The 17,601-nt window shown below is 44.9% G+C and overlaps 1 protein-coding gene across 1 annotated transcript in view; it reads right to left on the bottom strand.

Moving 5' to 3' along the window:
- The window catches only part of SACK1C (scaffolding CK1 anchoring protein C), a 229,813-nt gene extending 214,911 nt beyond the window's left edge, over positions 1-14,902 (bottom strand). The window contains exon 1 of the mRNA XM_086932311.1: positions 14,177-14,902. Within this exon, the coding sequence (XP_086788437.1) occupies positions 14,177-14,677 (501 nt within the window). The 5' untranslated portion in view covers positions 14,678-14,902. The remainder of the gene's footprint in view (positions 1-14,176) is intronic.
- Between the last annotated feature and the right edge of the window lie 2,699 nt (positions 14,903-17,601).

Raw genomic sequence — 17,601 nt, 5'->3', positions numbered from 1 at the left:
GAGTGGGCTAAAGAACGGTGATGGATTAAACCCAGATCTTTTCACTGGGTGTGAGTGTTTGATTGATTCAGATGCTCCGTCAATCACCACCCCCTTTTGTACCGCTTTTGGCCACCATAAGTGTGGCAGGGTATGCTCAGACGTGAGTCCCTTGCTCACTTTGCCACTGGATTCAAGCAAGCCGGGCTGAAGAAGGCTGGAATGCCAGAAACCGGTCCTCGGAAGCTTGTTTCCGGTCCAGGGAAGACATGGCTTGGCAGTTCGGGCTGGACTGTTCCCATGAGGCACAGGGTCAGACTGATTTGCATATAGCCATGTCTGAACTGGGGTGACAGAGTGGGCTAAAGAACGGTGATGGATTAAACCCAGATCTTTTGACTGGGTGTGAGTGTTTGATTGATTCAGATGCTCCGTCCATCACCACCTCCTTTTCTAATGCTTTGTTTTCCTACATTTACAATTTTAGTGGAACTCCTTCTTCTAGCATGGGCTAAACACTGAGCACAGAGAACAAAAGGCAGTAGAGTAGAGCAGACTGATCAAATGACATCTGAAGGAGAGCAAGAGAGCAACTGAGGGAGCTAGCTATGGCGGCTCTGCAAGAGGTCAGGGCACAGAGTCCAAATATGTATGAGCTAGGCGGCTTAGCCCACCGGATCTTCCCAAATATTGGCGGGACTAGGATCCAACATCCAGAACACCTCCCCATGTCTGGGAGAGCCTGAGGCAACAGGCTAAATCTCGAACTGTTCATGGTGGTCTTGGCATAGTGTTTTCCAGCTTGTCTTCTGTGCCACCTTGTGGAATCGGCTCCTCACCGGGTAACCTGAAAAGGAAGCCGATACCATGTGGTGCACAGTCCGCGCCCTGTGAGTTGGCAAGCCTGTTACAGCTGCAAGAAACCCACATCACAGTTGCAGCAACTGCAACAGGCAGATCATTTCATACAAAGAAAGCAAGTCACCCAGCACTGGCCCTTCCTCTGACATATGGGACTCTTGAGTATGAGATTTTCAGCTGGCTGCTCTTCCTACATACACTCATTCTCTTGCTTCCTTCTGACACTGTGAACATTTTATTTTTAAGTAAGCTACAACTAATTTATTACCACGTCCATGTAATAGATGGGCTACATCAATCCACACCTGCATTCATTAACCAAGGAATCAATTTATGGGCTCACAGACACATTACTACATCATGCACTCACTCATCCATTCAGCTAACATTCTTGATTCATCCATTCATGTACTCAGTTACCCATTTTTAGGTTTCGCCTGGGGCACGGAGCGTTAGCTCCGCCCCCAGGAGAAATCTCTAGTCTTCAGTAAGGGACTCTTGAATACGCCCCTCTGTTCCATTGGCTAGCTCCATAAATGGAGGCTAGCCATTGGAACAGAGATCTGTCCGTCAATCACGGACCAGATTCGGGGGCGTTCCCGAGATTCTTTCCATGGGCGTTCCCTCTGTGTAGTCATCGGGGCGGTGGGCGGGGTTTCTTTTTTTTTGTCGTCCGTGTTTGCTTTTGTCATTCCGAGGCCGACCGCCGCCGGAAGAAGTCTTCCTCTGGTAAGTGCTTGCTGCGTCTCATGTCGTCTGTGCCGTTCTGCCCCCCCCCCGCTGTCCGTGCGCCGTTCCCAACCCCCCCCACCCGCTTCCGTGTCTTTCCCGCCCCCCCCTCCCGCTTCCGTGTCTTTCCCACCCCCCCCTCCCGCTTCCTCGCCTGCAGTCGTGAATTCTGTGTCTGAACAACTGTTCTGCTTACAAAGTTTATCCACACATGCATACACGTCTTTCACAGGTCAACATTTACTCTTTATTTAAAGCATGGCGTTGCTGCGCATACTGTGGTTTAATTCCTGTCTAAACAACACGTAAGTGTCCCAAAACCTTTTTTTCTGCGTTTCCGTGAATCTCCCACTTGCTGTTCCCCTCTTGCCTTTAATGAAATCCATATCACTTTCCGGTATTAAAATATGTTGAGGACATACAAAAGTCGTCGCTCTGGTATTTTTTTTTCTCGGTGACTTTAACTCCTTGTAAGCCCCCTTATTACCCGTCCCCGTATTCCTCGGGTGTCAGGGTTCCTTTAAGCACTATCACTACGGCTACAAGTCGCACTTTTTGCCTGTTTTACATTTTAAATTTAGTGTGTAGCGTAGGATAGGTTGATGAGTTATGTACGTGCCGCAGAAATCTGTTTGCTACATGCAACTAGCCATGAGCTGGAAACCCCAAAGCAAGTCAAAACAATGAGTAACATTTGGTTCGTTAAAAATAAAACGTTTATATAAAGCCTACGGCGCTACGTGTAGAAGGTTCTTTTTTGCTGTCGTTTTGTGCGGATGAGTGACCCTCCCTCCCCACCCCATGCCCTCCCTCTCGTGTTTTTTAAGGGTTACCTCTACTGATGGCGTCTGAGCTGAAACACGCCATAGACTGTCCAGAAGGGGATTTGCGCTGAAAATAAAATGCCCAACAATTGCCTATTCTAATTATCCCATAAAATGTCACTGAGACCATCTGATTCGTGCTAAAGTCTGCGTTTTACGCGCCCTGACCTTCAGCCTAATGACATTTGCACAGCCATGTTCTGCAGCTAGACTGACCCCCACCTAGATGGTGTATTGTTCTAGACAGCCCCTAGATGAGAGAGGACGGGAGTCGGTGCAGGGGGTCGCGTCCTCTCTCCCATCCCCCAGGAAGAGGAGCCCAGGGGTCTGAGTGACAAGGTAAGACTCGTCCACAGTGAATCACAAGATGAGGAAAGGACCGGGTGCTTAATATGTACAGAGCAGATTGTATGTCCCGGCTTCGCTTTGCACGCCCTGTGATCTTGGGCATGTCGTGTGTACAGAGCAGATTGTATGTCCCGGCTTCGCTTTGCACGCCCTGTGATCTTGGGCATGTCGTGCCCACGTGTGCAAAACGTATATATGGGAAGGAGCGGTGTTTTTTATTAGGCAATACAAAGAATTTATGAAACAGGTGGTACCCCCAAGTACTCGCCCGCAGTCGTGAATTCTGTCTCTGTACAACTTTTCTGCTTACTGTTCTGTTTACAAACTTTATCCACACCTGCGTACACGTCTTTTCACAGGTCAATGTTTACTTTGTTTAAAGCATGGCATTGCTGCACATACTGTGGTTTAATTCTTGTCTAAACAACACGAAAGTGTCCCAAAACCTTTTTATGCGTCAGAGATTGACCATGTGCAACATTTAAGCCAGGGCGCACCCCCTTCAACACAACACTGTTTTGAACGGGGTCCACGTGCCCTCTCCATCACAAGGTATTTGATGTGCAGTTCAAGCTCATGAGCAGCGAGTCAATAAGATGACAAGGGCAACTGAAGAGATACCCTTTGACCTTGATGACATCACATGGTTGACCCACTCTCTCATCCACCCATAGCCCATCAATACACTCCAATTTATTGCGAGCCCAGGCTCTTGCAGCCGTGTTTACATTTAGTTCCTGCTTCTGCTTTATGACCCTTGACCCCAAAGGCGTCAAGATCAATACAAGTGGTACCTGGGGGGAGGGGGGGAGGATACATGCCTCCAATTAAGGCCTATACCAGTGCCAATTACACCCCTGCCACCTACCGCCAGTCACACTCAGTAATGCTCTGACTGATCAGGCCTGCACAACCCTCGCCTGACCTTTACGTATTTCTTGATTCGAGTTCCAGAGGGTTGATCGCTGATTGGCCAGGCTCAAAACCCAGAAAGTTGGTGGGATGGTATTGCTATCAATGGTATAATCTTCACATTGGGGTCGAATGTACTTTGTCACTAGTACTTTCCCGTCAAACCAGCCTACTCTATTGGCAGCATTACGTGTTTTCTTTACAGGGTTATTTATTTGCAGTTTTCGGTAGCGCGATCTAGGGCGGTGCGACTGGTGCAGCCACACCTGGCACTGATCTCGGGAGAGGCTCTGTGTGCAGAAATAACTTTCGGTTTTAAAAGCACATGCTGTTTCCTTGTTGTGTCCAGCAGATTTCGGGGAACGATACAAATATCAAGATAAGTGGTGATTAATGTTCCTGTTGAAGAGACATCAGTTTTGTCGAGGGGCGGTTTTGACTCATTATAAAGTAGTGCAGAGGGTTAAAATGCCTGCTGCAAAGAACGTGTACCTGCAGATCACGGAACAGTAATCCACATTGGTTTGTGTAACTTTTCATGTAGACTGATCTAAACATGTAAGATTAGGGCTTTAAGTGGGTTGAAAAAACTGGAGGGTCTCTCAAAGCGGCCTGGCCGATGTGATTAAGTACGTGGCTTAAAACCACGTAAACTAAAAATCTGTGCTTAGCATAGTGTGCCAATTGACCGGCATTTTTCTACTTCTGTCTTTCCATCCAGATATATAATACAATAAGTAACATTACACCTACAACAAGTCAGGACTATTGGCTTTGTCAGTGGTATTTGTATAAGATAAATAAGCAACAACTATGGCTTAGTTGTATAGAATATTGAAAATGCTTCAGTTCTGAAATGATGTTTTCAAAACCAACACATAAATAAAAAGTTTGTCATTCACAATGCCAATAGCTCAAACTTTTCCAAAGTCGAAACCGTTGCATTGTAAATGCTTGTTACACAATGCACGCATCCACACATTTTACTATTACCGATCTACCTTTAGAATCTCCTTCTCTTTTAACCAGCTTGTATTTCTTCTGGCATGATAGTATCACAAGACCATCTATGGACGCTTGCCGCCATGTTCAACCCAACAATTAATAACCAATATTTATTTTCTATCATCATAAGTAACATGTTTCTTGAATACATATCACATCATATTTAAAAAATATTCTGCTCTTTTACTAAAATGTTCTGTTTAGACTTCTGATTTATATCGCTCACATTCAATGTCAATATTCTTAATTCACTCATATTCAATATAATTGCAAGACTCTCTACACAACAGCTTTATCTGAAACTGCTTGCTCTCTTTAGAATATTCATTCTTTCCACTCCATTTTCTAAAATTTGATTTCCATTTTAATATGCACACACCCCTGCTCCTCAACGAATCAAACCCCCTCCCAATGAATCCCTATGCATACCTCCTTGGCACCCTTAGTAGACTGGACATCACCAATGAGTGAAGTCCCCCAACCACAACAATCAACAGACAGCCTTGGGCTCTCTGAAAATCCTGCCCACCCCTCTGACCATAAGAAGCAATTACAAATAGGACATCTTTTGTTCTATTACAAATTGTCTAATAACTCCTTAGCCTTGATCTCTGAAGTAAACATATACACTTTCAAATTTTTCATCACCTTGAAATGTGTAGGAGCTAATAAAAAGACGTTGTAGTTTGTGTCTTGGAATGGCCAGCTGCAATAAACAACCTCTCATTTATATTGTTATGTGGAGAAAGTCACGCTTTGAAAAGAATGTATGTCTTGCTACATTAAACCTTGCTTCAGATCTAGCCTTTAAAAAAATCTTTAGCCTGAGCAGAAAGTTCACACAAAAAAATTGTTCCAGGGTTCCCTGTCGTGTCATGAGTTGTATGACCAGCTTGCTTACAGAACAACAGAAAACAATGTGCACAGTGGATCTTTCAGTCCCAGTCCCCCAATTCTGGGAACCCTTTTTTAGAACAAACCAATAATATAAGTGTTATGAGTCACCTCTTCAGCATCCCAAGTAATGCCCAGGATTCTAATGTTGTTACACAGCTGTCAATTCTCAAATTCTTCACGTTCCCATTAAATATCCATTAGCTAGTTAACATGCCCTGACATGTGTGTGTGTAATGCCAATTTGCTTTCACTTTCTCATGAATTTTAACAAATTTTGGATACTTTATGGCCAGCCCCTAGGAGTTTTCAAGCAGCTGTTCATTCACTCTAAATGTATTAGTATGTCTCCTCCCTATGCACCATTAATCACCATGTACCATAATCACCTGATATATCGAATTCAAAATTGGTTCACGTCTACCCATAAAGATGTTTTCTTTAACTGTAGGGGCTCTAACTCCTGATGAACACTTGCAGGAATGATACATGTAGCTATATAATACCATTTTATGTCCATGGTGCTGGTGTTGTTGAATTGTCTAGTTAGTGCTTTATCCTGCTTATGCAACGTGTATTATAAATTATAAGAGCTTTTATCAGAGCCTTTAGTAGATAGCGAGTCATTATCTGATTCAGTGGAGTTGCTCTCATCAGGTAGGTCAGATGAAAAGTATGAAGCCGAAGCATATTATTTAGATAGGTCAAAATCTTTAGTGGCCAAACCATTTAAGAAGTTTACACACACCAGCCAACGATTTAATGACAGTTTCACCTTTTCTTTGTTCCTCTTTTTCGTAGATTTTTTTTTATTTGAATAGGTAATACTGGCTGAAGATCCATCTTTTTTAGTGTCCACTGTAGCTTATCCTTGATCAGCACTGCTTGAGCTTCAGCCGTATCCCTCCCCTATTTGTTTTGGCCTTGAAGTGCTCCACAAGTTCCAATAGAGGAACTACAGTCTCCAGAATCTGTCTATACAGTTGTTTGCTTTCTTTGTTCTTCACAATTAGGGGGCTGATCAACATCAATACTCAGAATATGACTCACTCTGTCTCCTGTTGATCAGCTTAATCAGTGGCTGTTCACAAGTATTGTGTGGAAGAGTCCAAGTCAGTGGTCACTGCTAATACACCCACCGCCATCGGTTTGGGTGGCTTCATCATCTACATTGAGGTAAACAAGTATAACAGCTCTTCCACCGTCTCAGCTTCCCTTCCTCCACTAACCTCTCAACAAAGCCCAGATGTTGCAAGAATGTCAGCTCGCTCCCTTTGAATTAGTTCCTCAGCCCACGGACAGTGCACAGAGGACATTACTGATGCACCCTGTTGGCGCTGTCCAGCAGCCACAGCACAAGCACTGCAGTGCTGTCTTGCATTCTTCAGTGACATTGTGCATTAGCCAAAAGCACCTGATCTGCAGGCAGGGAAAGAGAAACTAGGGTATAGTGTCAGCCGTCAAGCTCTTTGTACCCTTTCCTTTTCTATTAGACCTTAAAAACTACCAGTCCCAGAATACCTTGGGTGGGCTCACAGTTTTGTATGCTTTCCCAGACTGCTCTACTGGCGATTCAGCTGACCTGTTTCAGCATATAGGCAAGCAGCTCTTGTCATCAGGCGCTTGGCTTCTCTTCCTGCATAGGACCACGCCCCTTTTTCCTGTTTGTTCGAGGGTCTGCGTGGGACTTCGGTACCATTGCTATTTCGAGTTCTGTTACACTTTTTGAATTAAGTCTTTATCCTTTCTGGAGCGAGCTTCGCCTGCCTTCATTCCTGAAGCGAACCTTGTTTCTCGCAGCAGCCTGTTTTGTAACGCGGACTTCTGTTCTGCTCGCGTCCACCATAACGCGGCTTTATTTCAATATGCAAGGCTGTTCCTCTGATCTACTTTCCTCCCGCCTCGGGCTTGAGGTGTATTCTGCCTTTTTAGGTTTTGCCTCGCCAAAAAGATGCGCTCTGCGCATCTTTTTCGCGCAGGCGAAAACCTGATGAGAACTGTAGTGTGCTTTGGGTCGGCCCTCGTCATTCATTGGCTGGCTCCGTAAATGGAGCCTAGCCATTGGATGAGGGGCCTGTCCGTCAATGCCGGACCAGACACGGGGGCGTTCCCGACATTCTTTGGCTTTTGCCGACGTCACGCGACGCCGGGAACGCCCCCGATTCTGGTCCGGCATTGCCGGCACCCGCCTTCCGTCGTCAGCGTCTCTCCTCCCCCTTTCCCGCCCCCTCCCGCTTGTTTCTTGGTGCTCGCCTTCCCGGCCGTCGAATCTGTTCCTTCGTGCTCCGTCTCTCCTCCCCCTTTCCCGCCCCCTCCCGCTTGTTTCCTCATGGCCGCCTTCCTCCTTCCCCGCCCCCGGAGCCCGGACACAGACTCAGCGCGGCGGCTGCACTCCACACGGACCCGGCTCCTGGCCCCCTCACCCTACCGAAACGGTTCCAGCAGGTTTCTGGGGCCCAACACCCCCATCCAGCAGGTAAGAACGGCACCCCGGGAGGGAGGATGTGCTGCAGGGGGAAGGGAGCTGGGAGGAGACAGCCGGATCGGTCCGAGCCCGGAGACCAGGCAGGTAGGACAGTGGCACGGGGCACTTGGTTATTCTGTGGATTATTGTAGCCGTCCCAAGTGGCTAGGCTTCAGGGCGCTTCATCTGTAACTGGAAGACAAGTCCCCGAGGGTGCGGGCATTGTGTGCGCCAAGCGATACCCTGCCTGCCTGTCTGCTCTCTTTACTGGAGCGCTGCAGCCAACTGTGTGAGTACAACCCGCACTCTGCGCATACGCCCTAGTGGCCACAGTGCTCTCTATGTATGACAGCTGCCCCAGCCTTGGCTTTGTTGCCACCGCACTTTGCATACTGGGATTTTTGAGCCCATGCGTATAGTGTTAGAAGCAAAACTACCTGTCCCAGAATGCAACGGTCTACCGGCTTCAAAGCAAGGACAGGAGAAGTGTGTTTTCAGCATATACATCTCATTGACAGCTATGACATTTTACTCCGGGAAACTGGGAGATTTATCTGGAAAAGCGCCAGGACTAGGAGGGAGTGTGTGTCCGTCGGGAGCTTGCATTCAGCCTGTCATCCTTAGAAGTCGATGCATTATTCAGGCTAGAGGTGTTATTCCAAACAGACTGGGTGGTCTGTGGCAGAGCCTGTCAAAAGCCAAGCACGACTGACTCAGTAGTTCATCCTATCAAGGTTGATGAAAGTCGTAATGTAGATTGGACAATAATCGAATTGAGAGATAGCCCACCCTGGCAGGGCGTCAAGATTAGTATTCCTGTAGCTGATTAAGTGTTGGCCGCACCCGGCATGCCACTGACTCTCCCAGCCTTTCAGAATTAACCCCTGCAGGGAAATCAACTGTCAGCTCTTTAATAGCCTGTCGTGTCTCATCACTGTTCCTCGTGTTCACTTAAGGAATAGGGAAGATGTTAAATTGCGGAATTTCTAGTTCAATAACTTGCCTTCGAATATTATTTGAGCGCACTGTGTGATCTTGGGCAAATCACTTTAGCTTATTTTCCGTGGGGTGGAAAATCATGCACAGCGTAGTACACACAAAATGTATTTATCCACTTGTTACAGATTAAATGATTGTGCCGGCAGCCAATATCTTCGCTCTCGCTCGTTCTCACTACGACAAGCTGCGCATTGCAAGTTACCGAATGTACAAGTACTCGCGCCACCTTCAAGTGCACAGCATTGGCAAAGTCCTGACGAGCAAACTAGCGAAGAGACGGACTACTTAATGTTTGACATAGAAATGTATGAATTTGGAAAGTTTGCAAATATCTTAGCTACTTGTAAAGTGCCTGTTCAACGCAAGGGCAGTTTCAAAGCGCTGCAAATGTCACCAGCCTTGGGGTTGGGAGGACCGAAGCAAGAACCGGGACTCGAGCCTGTGATCGCAGGTCCCACCCACAGCTCTGCCCGGGGGTGCGATGAGGCATCTCGAGTTCTATAGTAAATGAAACATTACCGTTATGGCTTGTTAAAATATAGGGCTTCAAGACGGCCTCAGTGTTGAGCTTTCATGTATCAACCTGTTGTATTGTGGGAGATGTAGTCTTGGCCAGTTTCAATTAAACAAACGGGACCAAGATACCGGTTAACAGGAAACGTACAGGGCATAACATTCATTAGTCATGAAGACAGCTTGTACCTCTAAAAATCCGGAAACCCTGCATGCGAATATGATGTTACGTTAAATGCACTTGAATCGCACAATCCCAACCTTTCAGGATCCGCGTGCCCTGTCCGGCTCGCCCATTCACTGGCGTGAATGCGGTTGTGTGTAGAAATGTGTCCCTCAGAGAGGCGGGCAGGCTGGGAGCAGACTGGTATGTGCATTGCTTGGTGGTGGGTTATAGTCAGGGAACAAATCCTAAAAAAAATAAGTGGGGGGCGCTGACGTCACAACAGGAAGTGACGTCATGAAAGGTGGCTTGCATCATCAGACTCATTGCCTCACCTTGCTCACCCCTTAGATGCCATTGCCAGCCAGACTGAGAGTGCAGACTGAGAGTGCAGACTGAGAGTGCAGACTGAGAGTGCAGATACAGAGTGCAGATACAGAGTGCAGATACAGAGTGCAGACTGAGAGTGCAGACTGAGAGTGCAGACTGAGAGTGCAGATACAGAGTGCAGATACAGAGTGCAGATACAGAGTGCAGATACAGAGTGCAGATACAGAGTGCAGATACAGAGTGCAGCTTCAGAGTGCAGAGTGGAGCTTCAGAGTGGAGCTTCAGAGTGCAGAGTGGAGCTTCAGAGTGGAGCTTCAGAGTGCAGAGTGGAGCTTCAGAGTGGAGCTTCAGAGTGCAGAGTGGAGCTTCAGAGTGGAGCTTCAGAGTGCAGAGTGGAGCTTCAGAGTGGAGCTTCAGAGTGGAGCTTCAGAGTGGAGCTTCAGAGTGGAAAGAGCAATGCCAATAGCTCTAACTTTAACAAAGGCAAAACCATTGCATTGTAAATGCTTGTTTTGTGTGTTGACGTGAGTCACGTCCGGTGGCATTTCCCGGAGTCGTTTAATTTTACAAATGTTCTTTTTTTGTGGACATTATGCTAAAGCATGTGGAGTAATATCGGAAACGTTATCAAGGTTAAGGTAACCCTTTATATGTGCGCACTTATTTGGAGAGTCAATTAAGGATTATGCTGGAGAACATTAATTTTACCCTGTGTTAAAGACTTAAGAACTTCTATAGAAATGGAGTCCAGCTTTACTAAAAGGATTTGTTTTGAGTCGCCTTTTGCCTTGGATGATTGAATACTACACTCCAGATTTTTGGATTCCTTGAGTTGTTTTCTTTTTCTGGAGAGACATTTCATCTTTAATACTTTGTGGCTAATCCCTTCCACGAAGAAAGCCCTTTTAGGGGCTTTCCACATTACCAAGATATCTGCTATTTGGATACAGTTGTTTTCTACATGGTGTTAGTGGTAATGTACCACTCCATCAAGATGCCTGTATTTAAGCAATTCACCGCCATCTGTTGGTAAGTCTGGGCTAGCATACAATACGACTTTGCTTATATGTTGCATGACCATTTTCCCCTGATTAACCTCCTTTCTCCTATTTTCTCTCACCCATCTACAGGGTTGCTTGCTCATCCCCAACTAATCTCACCTGGCAGCCGCCCCGGTGGTCCATTTGTGTCTCTCCACTCCTTGGGGGTATCAGCGTATCCTCTGTTTGTTTCAGTGGTCTGAGGTAGCTATACCTTCTCGGAGTGAAGGGACTACATCTTCGCTCTCGTTGATTTTGGTCTACAGAACCCGACATATAGGTAGAGGTAGTAGATAAGGTTATATGTCAGAATATCACAGGCAAAATATGTGTCAAAAATATTGTGTCTTTATTGTCATTTATAAAAATATCATCCCATAGGGAGTATATTTTCTATTTTTAAAGCCAATGGGCAGATATTTTTGCAAACAATATTTGGAATTCGATTTTCTGTTCCATCTCCACCAGGATACTGGCAGGGGTGGAAGAATGGGGTGAGAGAAATAACATAGGTGATGGAAAAGGGAGAACAAATCAGTTAGAGTAGGAAAAGGGGCTTGAAGAAGGAAAGGATGAGATAATGTGCACCTCTACACAACAGGAAACGAGGGTAATAGAGGGAGATGGAAGATTGGCAAACAGGGATTCCCCCTTTAAAATAACATATGGGTCTATGTGATCCTGAGTAAAAAAGACTACACAGAATTTTTGACGTGAAAGGCAGTGTAAAGAATGGTTTGAGCATCGTAGGAATGCCACTCACTTTCAGTGAATCAAGGAAACAGGCTTTTGGAGAAAGTTTACCCAAAACACGTTTCCTCAAGTATTTTTTCTAAAGAGTCACCTTCAATCACACACTCTACTGGCTATCACTGGTCATAAATATTGGGCCTCCGAACATTAGAAAGTTGAAAAGAAGGAGAAGGATTATTTGTCCACAATAGTGGACAAACTCCACCTTCAACTCATATGCATTAGCAGGAAAGGATATTAGAGGAGGGCAAAGAAGAACGATATTTATGGTTGTCAGTTGCAGTCCTGAACATCAGGATGCATATGAAAGGTTAGGTTTTGAGTGTGATGAGCCAGTACAATAGTTCATACGGAGTAGAGAGGGACATGTGCCACCGCTTCGAAGAAAAGGTGGTATTTACAACCATTATAAAGGAATACACTGCATCAAGCTGGGCACTTCACAGCACTGGATTAGCACAGACGTGATCAATTACTACATTTCAATTAATAGTATTTTGATTGTTTTAATATCTGAGAAAACATAAACATCTATGAATGAAAAAATTCTATTGCTGTGGTAAAATGCTTTTTGAAATTTTAGATGGATCTGCCCTGTGTAAATAGAGAACAGTTTGGACACAAAGATTTATCTATCGTACAATTATGTTCACCTGAAAATAATAACTAAATTGTATTATGATACATAAGGACCTGCAATCCCAGTATAACAGCCAAACTCTAATTTCCTCATTACAGACTAGTTGTGATGTCTCTAGTCAACTGTACGCGCAAAATGATATAGCTGTTGAACTGTTATAACTTATTTCAGTTGAATTGTGAAACCGTGGTGCCTGCTGCATCAGGCAGCAACACAGTGAATAATTACAGCTGCAGTTTAAATAAGCAGTGGTAACACCAATAGGTCGCTCATATGTGAGATATATTAGATTTGTCAATTCTTTTTTTTAGCTATTTTGTACAGCAGCACACAGAAGAATGAAAAAGTACCTCAATTTCAGCACATGCTGTGAAAGTACACTAATCAAAAATAAGCAATCAGTACGTGGTCCATGCTCCAGGGAAGAGAGAAACGAATGAAGTGAAAGTGAAACCAACATGCGCTTCCCATTCAGGAACCAACAAAAAAGAGTGAAAATGAAGCCAATAATGGTATTCAAGCCCCTTTCAGTTACCACAATGTCTCGCAAGTGACAACACATTCACGTTATCAGGAGAGGCCTAGCAACAAAAATGAGAACTGTTTTTTCATTCGTATGATCTGTATTTCTAAAATGAACTGATCACCAGAAAGGAGAGACACATGGCAATATGATTATTTATTGCACACTATGGGCCATTACAGCAATATTGCATTTCTTTGCATTTTTCTACACGTTCTGAGCAAAAGCTTTTTTAGTGTGCCTTACATTAAATTGGCACTAATATTTTATATGCATGTAACTAAGCAAGATCCGATGATTTAGGCAGTTTGTGGGAAGGGTGATGGTGTCACCACTTTTATAAGGAAGGAAGAAACCACTGTGTTCCCTACATTAAAAGGATATTGCAAGTCACCTTGCAGTTCCATGGCCTTATAAAGTAACTCTTTGGTGACTTGCAATATCCTTATAATGTCCGGCAGTGGGTATTTTATCCCATATATAATCACCCAGCATGAAAGGTGACCAACCGGCAAGGTAGTGACAACATTTGACCGATATAAAAGTTAGGCCTTCATGATAATCGACCGAAGATTTCATGCCAGACGACTTGAACGTATTGTTTTTTACTTAAGGTAAACCGATGCACAGTTATGAATGCCAGAGTGCCCTGATCAAACTTTTTCATTTGTAGCAGCAAGTAGCCCATTGGTTTATCACATCATGGCTTCCCAAATAAAATAAGGAGCATCCCCTCTATTCTTGATCACACGTGGCATGTTTGCAATACCCACCAATAATAGTCAAAGACATAAGCTGTTCTATTACATAATATTAAAGGTAGTACAATGTTCCAAACATCTGACAACACAGCATGTGTCAAACCTTGCTCTGCGTGACGTTCCCTGATATGTATTACAGGCCTTTCATATTTCCCAGATCTATGTGTGACTAGCTCACCTAATCCAGGGTTGTTTGCTGTATTCTGTGACTTAATGTAGACCCGATTAACAATGGAATAGAAAGACCTACAACCGCCGGAATGAATAAAAACAACGTGTGCTAGGTGTCCCATCCACAAGTATGAAAGTGGGAAATTTGAAAGCTCTCAAATTCTCTCATGGCTCGGAGAAAGACCCCTGCTTGACAGCATGTATTCTTACAGCCATAGGCTCTCTAGCATCCAGGAGTTGTTAAACAGCTGTGTGTTCTGTACTCACAGTTTTTGCTTTGCTTATAAGCGACCTGAGTAAATCCTTGATGCTGTTGGACCTGTCTCTTTGGAAGTGGACCGTCACTTCTGTCTGACTGTGCTTGGTAATGAGAGGGATTTCGGGCCATCCCAGCTCCAGCATGGGCAGCTCGATGTCAGACATCATTGGGAAGTAGGTGCCAGATGTCTGCTCGGACAGGCCGTCCTCCTCCGGGCCCTCCACTGACAGGGAGGACTGCAGGGAGGCCGGGCTGCTAACGTTGGCGTACCGTTGCACATACTCGATGTCCAAGGTGGACAGAAAGGGCAGCTCCTTCTCGTCCGCCAGCGCCCGGAGGTAGCCCTCCTCTCCCTGCTCGAGGAGGGCATCGGTGGCCAGCCTGGCGGACTCATTGTGGCTGAGAGTCAAGGGGGAGCCCTGCCTCCAGGGGTTCTTCAGCTCGTCCACGCGGCACCGGAGCTGTCCTGGGCTCCTCTGCGCGCGCCTCGCGGCCTCGTGATGGAACATGCTAACTGGCTTCGAATGATCGCGCTGAAATCAGCCTCGCGCAGGTCTGAAAACACACCCAGACTCTGCGGGGGACGCTGCGCCTGTCAGTTGGGCGGCCGCTGGAAACTTTGCAGGCAGTTAATGAAACCCGCGCTACTCTCCGGATGTAAACACAAGTGACAGAGCCAGCGCTGGGCGTGTGGAGTCCGTATCGCCCAACCCGCTCAGAGTCCGGCTGACTGAAAAGCGCTCACACGTCGGCTGCGCCGCGCCCTGCCGGTACCTGTCGGTTGGGTTTCTGTCAGATCAGCTGAGGTTGCCTCAGCTAACGTTGACACCTGACTTGACAGGAAGTTAAGTGTTTTCAGGTAAATACCATGGGCATAAATCACCACGGCGGTTACCGGACACTGAGAGAAGCTGTAATAGTCTTTAAGTGTGTAAGTTATTTGTTTCTGCGAAACTTGGATTTTAGTTTCTCGCTTCCTTATTGAAAAGGAGTCCACAAATCCTTATCCTTATTGTTGTTCTTATAAGTTGTTTTGTTCTACTGTGAAGGCTCTGTTTGTGGTTACTCATCACTTTTTCACACCTTATTTCAATGCCTGTAGTGTTTGAGGGAAAATGAACGAATCATGTGGTGGGTGTTTTAATATGTAAATTGAGATATTCAGGTTAGAAAACATTCTTTTGAAACAGGTGATTCAAAACAATGATAACATGTAGTTAAATATATCTCAAGCAAATATAGTACTTTCAAGTGTGTACAATTATTACAAATGCCTTTACTAAAGTATTTTTCTATTCTAAATACAAATATATTAAATCGCAAATTCACATACACAGCATATGCAAAATTAGTGGGCAATATTGATACTGAGCACACCCCCAAAAGCAGAAAACATGTTTGTAAATAGCATTTTGAATACAAGTTGCTATTGCACATAAAATCATATAAAGAAATCAGGTGGCATTGTATTCATCATAAAATCTAAATACATTCGACTACAATATAACTAGTCGTCAACTAACCTGTGCAAATAACATGCACATAATTAGCAAGCAATATCAATGCTGAATTTACTGAATGTACTTATTAACTGTTCGATTAATTAAAACCAGTACAGTAAAATATATACAACCCTGTGACCCCCCCGCGGTCATCCTTAAATATAAGAAGTGTAAAATACAAGCAGATCTGCAGATTAACCTTTTTTCCACATTTCATTTAAGGGCACTCGTTTGTCATGCATCAATAGTAAAAAGAAAAAAGTGAGCTTTCAATAAGTACTGCAAAGAGCCCATTGTTGCACTTTACTTTCTATTGCCCTAGGGCGCTTTCCAGTTCTCGCTTGTACCCATTGTCATCATCTCTATTAAGCAATAAGCATTTCCTCACAATTACAGTACCTCAAGTTAAATTTGAACTGGGATTTTTTTGCCTCTCCCTGGGACACCTGCCCTGCCTCAAGCGTGCCCATAAGACGCTATGAGTTACACTTGCAGATGGGAAAGGCTACAAATGGGGATGTTGACTCTTTGTTAATATGGGCGTGTTCTCATATACAATCAGTTGTATGACATGAATAGGAGCATATCACATCCTAAAACCATTAAATAAGTAAAAACGTAGGGTCCAAGACCATTTAAAATAAATCGTCAATTCAAGCCTATGCTGTAAGCTCCTGCTATAACATGGGAGGGGTAAAGTGCAAAATGCTGTCCTGTTAGCTTCCTATTATTGAGTTTACCACTCACGGTTGCTGGATATACTCCTTCTAGTTTACCAATGACTTTCAGGTTTGAGGGAGGAGAAGGATAAAGTGCAGTGTACTGACCCGTCAGGGACTGGTATTGATCTGTGGCAACTCAGTGAATGCAAACCTGATCAATGCTCACCTGCCCGCCCTATTGCAAAATACTTCTGATGTTGATACCATGTTGGATGTAGCTTACTATCCCCACTGTCAGGTTCCATCTTCCAGAGTCCTCGGGATTGTGCTGATGCTCAAAGGGGTCCACCTCTCAACTGCCCCAAGTCCGGAATAGAAAATACACACGGACTAGTGAGATAGTCAAGCGAGGGAAGGAAAGGGTAGGAACAGCGTGGAGGGAGATCTGTGGACGACACAGGAAGGACACATTAATTACCCAATTAGCTTGTCAGAATGATACATACAGGTGTAAGAACTACTACTGAATACTGTTGAAACGTAAGCAACACACTACCTGTAAAATAAAGAGAAGGGGAGCTCTACCAGAAGAGAGAAGAGGGTGGATGTAGACTTCCAGCACAAAACTAGTAGGAAGAGAGAATAAACCGTGAGATCTGTACATATACCACAAGAGACCTGGTTATACGGGTAACAAGGTATGAGACTATACACCACCTGGAAGGGTGGGGCCCATTTTTTTTATTACTGGAGGTCAGTTTTGCAGAGGTGTGTGAAGAGCGCAACGTAAGTGGTTTTCTTTTTTTAATGTAAGTTTCCCTCATCGTATGTTGAATCCCGCTCACGCCGCAACACATCTCACCCTCTTACCTGAATGGGCCACACCTGGTCCTAGTATCAAACGCAGCAGTGCTTCACACTTGCAATCCACCCCATCCCCCCGAGCTGGTCCTACCAAAATTGCCATGGCTGCTTTGGCTTCCCAGTCCGGCCTTGCACACATATATAATTTGAGGACAGCAATTGCAAATAGAACAGAGCAGGTTGCACTGCCTTCATTTAGCAGATTCCAAAATGGGACGCAAGAAACGCTTCCTCAGAGTATTTAGAAAAAATGCAAGAAAACACAAAGCGCAAAGTGGTCTGACAAGAACAATAATCACAGGGACAAAGAGGAATTTTGTTCACCTGTGGCACACCCAAGTTATTACAAAGTGTTTGCATATAGGATAGCCAAGTGAACTTATGAGCAATATCTAATTTCAAGCA

Source organism: Lissotriton vulgaris, chromosome 7, assembly GCF_964263255.1.
Source record: "Lissotriton vulgaris chromosome 7, aLisVul1.2, whole genome shotgun sequence".
Taxonomy (NCBI): Eukaryota; Metazoa; Chordata; class Amphibia; order Caudata; family Salamandridae; genus Lissotriton; species Lissotriton vulgaris.
This window is presented reverse-complemented; position numbering and strand designations above follow the sequence as displayed.